The sequence below is a fragment of the Suricata suricatta genome, chromosome 11, assembly GCF_006229205.1.
Source record: "Suricata suricatta isolate VVHF042 chromosome 11, meerkat_22Aug2017_6uvM2_HiC, whole genome shotgun sequence".
In the NCBI taxonomy this organism is placed as follows: Eukaryota; Metazoa; Chordata; class Mammalia; order Carnivora; family Herpestidae; genus Suricata; species Suricata suricatta.
This window is the reverse complement of record NC_043710.1, coordinates 9,447,082-9,453,081: the sequence shown is the minus strand read 5'-3', so window position 1 is coordinate 9,453,081 and position 6,000 is coordinate 9,447,082. Positions and strand designations below refer to the sequence as shown.

Genomic DNA, 6,000 nt, shown 5'->3' with positions numbered 1-6,000 from the left:
TTCGCTCTGGTGTCCGCTCACTACCTGGTATGTAAATCGGCCACACAAAAGACCGATGCTAAACCCTACCAGGCGTTGGCGGAGCACCATCGAGCAAACCTTTTCTCATTATGACCGCTGTTAGAAATCGTGAGGCTAGGATCTGTTTTCCAATCCTGCGGCCACACTCCCACAAATGGCCACTTCTGCCAATGCACTGTCACCTGGGGCGGGGGGGCGAGAACTGCCCCAGCCGCGGAGTCTGCAGACCACCGCCTCCCGCGCAGCCGCGGAGGCCCCAGGCTCAGCGAAACGAAATCCCTGCGAAAGGAGCTTGCGCTAGCAGTCATCTCCGCGCACGCGCAGCCCGGGTTCCCGGCCCTGGAAACCATAGAGTGCCAGGAGCGAGCAGAGGGGCCAGAAGCCGGGGTCGCTCCAGCTCCTGCTTCCGGCCACGCCTCGCTGCTCTGGGAGCGGCTGCAGCGGCGTACGCAGTTTCCATGGGGACTGAAGATGGCGCCGCGAGGTGAGATTCCGGAGGTGTGTGAGTCGCTGGTCCTGATGCCTTCAGTGCCCCTCTCTTCCCTGCTAGAGCTCGCCCTAAGCTCTTCGTTCTCGGGTGTTAGGGACATCTCTCCTTCCCTGTCCTGAGTGGGGCTTGGATTCTCACCCACCCTGAGTGCCTGAAGGTCTTGAGGTGCAGATCTCAGAAACCCCCCAGTCCTGGGCTCGGCCTGTTATAGGCCGGCTCAGTTACCGATTTGGTTTGTGACCTGGAACAGGCCATGGTTGGCCTCTGCGCTCCAATTTCTTCTGCCAGATCGTGACGGGGTTAGATCTTAGAGGGGCCTTGCCTTTCACCCTGAAGCTGAGTCTAGTTTGACTGTGATTTCCGGGCGGGGGGAATTTTGGGGAGGGATTGAAAGCCCCCTACACACACACACACACACACACTTTCATCATCATCAATTGGAAGTACCCCGAATGGCCTTTCCCACTAGCTGCGACCCCGTGTTTTCTTCAAGTTAGACACAGAACCATTCGAAGAACAGAGTTTGAGCTGCTCTCCCGCCCATCCCCCCTTTCTGTGCTTATCTTTTCAGGTAAACGACTGTCCTCCACCCCGCTGGAAATCCTGTTCTTTCTGAACGGGTGGTATTATGCCACCTACTTCCTGCTGGAACTCTTCATATTTCTGTATAAAGGTAAGGCCTGGGGCTTGGCTACCACGGCCCAAACATCCCTTCTTCACTTCAGCCTAGAGCCAACTCCCTCCTTCAAGAGCCTTCTTATTTTTCATTCTTCTCTGCAGCTCCCTTCGCAGCAAGGTAGAAGTCTCTCCATCATATGGCTTCTTTGAAAATGACTCACTAGGAAGCCCTTTAGCAAGAATTGCCCGAGTTTGAGAAACATGGGCTTCCCCGTCCTTACTCTCCCCGTCGCCTCTTTGCAGAACTGCACGTTAAGCTCATTGGCGACCCTCAGAAACTATTCAGCGGCCCCTGTACCCTTGTAGATCCGGTCGTTTTGAAGAATGGAGTCTTCACACACTTTGACTAGGAGTAAAATGCCCTAATAACGTGCGTGCCTCTGACAGACGTCACAGCCGCACTGTGAGTTAACCGATCCTGCAGCAGGATAACGATCCTGCCCAGGTCTCCTGAACTGGTTCATGGAAGGCTGATAAGACCCGTGCCCTCATTATCCCCGGGTGTGCGGGCGTTCTTGCCGGCGGTGTATGTGGTTCGCAGACTCTGGCTTTTGCGTTGTCAGCTCTCCTGCTACCGTATCCAACAGCCAACCTAGTACTGGATGTGGTGATGCTTCTCCTTTACCTTGGAATTGAAGTGATCCGGCTGTTTTTCGGTGAGTGTTGTCCCGAGAATATTTCCATTCCTTCTGAGATGAACCTGCCTGTAACTCGACTACTGAGAACACGTACCTAAGCTAGTCTCACAGTAGGAGACTGGATCTGGCGGGATGTCGCATTCCCTCTCTGGAGTTTCAAGCGGCTTCATATTTTGGGTCAAGATCGGGTTGTTGGCCTGTAGGGGCAGAAGTGGGCAGTAGCATGAGATTTTAGATTGCTCCTTTCTAACTGCTTAGCTGCTGGGAGAGCCTGGTTCCTCTCCCTGGTTTTTCTTCGGAGAAAAGATTGGACTGGAAAGACGCCATGTTCAAGGCAGTACATGTCACAGGAGTCAGGACTCGGGTCCCCTCCACTTCTGTGAACAGGGACTTCTTTTTTTTTTTCTTCCAGCTTCTTTCTTGTGTGTGTGTGTGTGTGTGTGTGTGTGTGTGTTTATTTTTGAGAGAGAGACAGAGAGTGAGCAGGGGAGGGGCAGAGAGAGAAGGAGACACAGAATCCAAAGCAGGCCCCAGGCTCTGAGCTGTCAGCACAGAGCCCAACTTGGGGCTCAAACCCATGAACTGTGAGATCATGTCTTGAGCCGAAGTTGGACACCCAACCAACTGAGCCACCCAGGCGCCCCTGAACAGGGATTTCTGTAGGACAAGTTTATCCCCAGGGATCTAGAGCAAACCCTTTATTAGTTAGAATAGCTCATCCCATAAAGCAGGGTTAAAACACTAAAAAGAAACAATACTTGCAACACACGTAATGAAGGATAAAGAAGGCTCACAGAAATCCCTAAGGAAAAGACCTAGTTTTAAAAATTGGTGAGGAACACTAGTTCACCTCAGAATACTTACAGAGGATCAATAATCATGATAATGCCCAGACTCACTAATAAAAAGGAAATTGAAACAACAAGGTAACAGTGTCACCCATCAGACTAAAAAGCGTTCCAAATACCTAGTATTAGGATGGGTGTGAGGACCAGGTCTCTATATTCCCACACTCTTCGGGAGTATGTATTACAGCAGTCGTTTTGCCGATAGTTTTGCCATATAAAATTGTATTCTTAGACCTAACAATTACACTTCTAAAACTGGGTGACAAAAACAAACACTTCCACAGATATGTGTGTTGTAGCATCAAAACATTAGAGGGGCGCCTGGCTGACTCAGTCATGGAGCAAGCGACTCTTGACCTTGCGCCCCACGTTGGGCGTAGAGATTACTTAAAACAATAAAAGCTTAAAAAAAAATTAGAACCCTAAACCGCTGTCAATACAGGATTAGTTGACTAAATTATGGATTTGCTTCAGTGAAATCGTTCATAGCCATTAAGAAAAGACTAAGGTAGTCCTGTTAAATAGGAAAAAATATAAGTTGAAAACAGTATGTAGAGCATGATTGTTTTTAGGATAACACTGAGTGATATGTAAGCATACACACATATCAAAATCTGAAATAGTGTACATCGTTCCATAAGACTGGCTATCTCCAGTGAGGAGTCATGGGGTATTTGTAGTTTCAAGGTTTTCTAAACTTATTTCCTGAATTTGTATTAGTTGGAAAGTTTTCAATGATTATATATTATAATTTTAAAAAATATTTCCCCCCAAGTTAGGAATCCGTCATCCCCTGAGTGGGAGCCAGACCTGAAGCAGGACCCTTGGCGTGAATGATTCCAACCCTAGTGGCTCCCCCACAGCCCCTCATATTTGTAGCCCAGTGGCACCCACTTATAATCGTACCCATCCCAATTCAGGGTAATTTTTCTCTGCCTTGCCGGTACATCCCATCCCATCCCATCCCCCCGACGTTTCCTCCAAGCCCAGCGAGAGCCCGCCGCTGGAGGTGACCCCGTGGGCTGTGTCTGACAGGTACCAAGGGAAACCTCTGCCAACGAAAGATGCCACTTGGTATTAGTGTGGCCTTGACCTTCCCATCTGCCATGATGGCCTCCTATTACCTGCTGCTGCAGACCTACGTGCTCCGCCTGGAAGCCATCATGAACAGCATCTTGCTCTTCTTCTGTGGCTCCGAGCTGCTGCTCGAGGTGCTCACACTGGCTGCTTTCTCCAGGTACTGCTGCTGAGGGACCACGTCCTGTCCCCGGAGGGCTGGGCTCCCATCCCGTGCTAGGGAGGGGTTCGCTGTTCCTCTGAAGCCTGCAGGGTCTCTGAAGGATTGTTAAGGGAGCAGGGGGTCTATGGGATTGCTTTTCCTATTTAGGGCTGACAGTTTCTCAGGGAAGACATTTTCCTCGTTCTTTAGGGCCAGGAGGCTTGGAATATAGAACAGTTCAGGCCAGCTGCTCTTGTTCACTGGTCTTTTAACGTTTTCTTTCTTTCTTTCCTTCTTTCCGCCATCAGTCTGGACAGGATTTGAAGTACACAAATTTCAGCCAGCGCCCCTCACGGGCTGAGACCACAGATACTTTTGGTCTTTAGCCGCACCAGTGAGAATTGCGGGGTCATGGTGTCCCGGGAAGGGTTGCAGCTTTTTCTCAACACAGACATTTTGGGCAACAAACTGAGCATGAGGCCACTGGGCATCATCTTCTAAACCAGGACCATCAGCCCGAGAGACTGTTCTACACTGCAGTGTAGGGAGGGGCAAGGCTGTCCGGGCTGAGAACCAGCTCCCCGCCGCCCTCGGGCTCGCTGTGATGCTCACGGCCAGAGCCTCTCGTGTGGACCGCGGAGGCTCCTTGGGCTCCCAGCAGGGCTGGAGCCCCACACTCCCCGTCTGCGCCGTGTCACCCCCGCCGCCTGAGCACAGAGAGCCTCAGGATATCTGCCCCCAGAGCGACGCGAAAGCCTCTCCCCTCATTCCTCAGAGACGGAGCTCCACAACTTTTTTAGTAGCTCATAGTATTATTTTTCTACTCTCATCATGAAACAAACATTGTTTTATAATAAATGTGTATTTTCTGTCACGGGGGTTGCAGCCTTTTCCTTATGGCACCTGCCCCTAGAATTTCATCCACTCCAAGGGAAGGGAGGGATGGTCCTAGCCATTGTTCCCAGGCAGTGAGCAGCCATCCCGTGGGGACGCAAAGGCAGCGAGTTTTCTTCCCCCGGCTGTGGCCTGGGTTGATCCCTGAAGCCAGTGACTTCTGTATCTTCAGCCTGTCATCCTGTAAGACTGCTTACATCCTTCACCTCTGCCCCCAGGCCCGCATCCTGGCATCTGTCCCCTCTTTCCTCTTACTGACAGCTGTCAGCTTCTTTCCAGAGCAAGGTACAGAGATCTGGCAGAAGCATATTCAAAACTTGCCAGCACTTTTGTCATTTACTTTAAAATTTCAAGTTAATGTGAAAGGAAACCTACTTTTAGGCTGGAGAAAGCCTGTCCTTGACGAGCGTGTGGCTCCCTTCTCCAAGCAGCCATCTTTACAACTGTTCCTCATCTTCCTTGGTAGTGGCCTTTGTTTTGAAGCCCCAGGACACGTGACAGAATTCACTGGAGAAAACCTTGAGCCACATGGCTTTTGGCTGTCAGATGAATCCTACAATATCCATTCTTGCTCACAGTAAAACGTTTAATTGATCTCTAAGCATTTTCATGCTGGTTTTTAATTCTGCTTATTTCCTGGGATTGAGCTCATTTTCATCCTGTGAAGGTCACCACTGTCCAAAGCACTAATGCTTCTCTTGTTTCCTACCTCTTCTGTGTCCTTGCCTCCCAGTGGCCTTTGGGGTCTCTTCAGAAACTATAGCAGACGGGTGTAATCAACCATGAAACAGAACAAAAAATCCAGTGGGAACCTCCCTGATATTTATCACAGACCCCACTAATCCGACTTTCTGCTGCTCACACTGTTGCTTTCTGTAGCTGCACTTTGAAGAAGTTGCCGGCATCAGACTGGACAGGAACTCATTCTCCACGGCCTCCCCATTTCTTTGAGAGGGTCAGTGGTTAGGGTTACTCTCCTGGCAACACAGATAAAGGAATGAAAGGCCCTGTTGAAGGTTAGAGTTGGCTCATAATTAAAACGGACCTTGGAAATGAAGCTAATCCCCACCTTGCAGGCTTAGCGACGAGGAACAGCCAAGCATCACACAGCTGGCTACTAACAGTCGGATCTAGAAACCTGGCTTTAGGAGTCTCTGTTTAGATCCAGCAAACTCCATGTCAAAGGTACCACCCGAGCATGAGAATGAGTGG

The 6,000-nt window shown here is 50.2% G+C and overlaps 1 protein-coding gene across 4 annotated transcripts in view; it reads left to right on the top strand.

The window, feature by feature from the left end:
• The first annotated feature begins 416 nt into the window (after window positions 1-416).
• Window positions 417-6,000, top strand: part of TMEM216 (transmembrane protein 216) — a 12,742-nt gene continuing 7,158 nt past the window's right edge. The window contains exons 1-5 of one of the 4 annotated variants that reach the window (XM_029956856.1): window positions 444-519; window positions 1,083-1,184; window positions 1,753-1,845; window positions 3,711-3,912; window positions 4,203-4,768. In XM_029956856.1, the coding sequence (XP_029812716.1) occupies window positions 1,800-1,845; window positions 3,711-3,912; window positions 4,203-4,218 (264 nt within the window). In that variant the 5' untranslated portion in view covers window positions 444-519; window positions 1,083-1,184; window positions 1,753-1,799 and the 3' untranslated portion in view covers window positions 4,219-4,768. Of the gene's footprint in view, window positions 520-1,082; window positions 1,185-1,432; window positions 1,846-3,660; window positions 3,913-4,202; window positions 4,769-6,000 lie in introns of those variants that run through there. The other 3 variants (XM_029956857.1, XM_029956858.1, XM_029956859.1) reach the window with 3 other exon arrangements.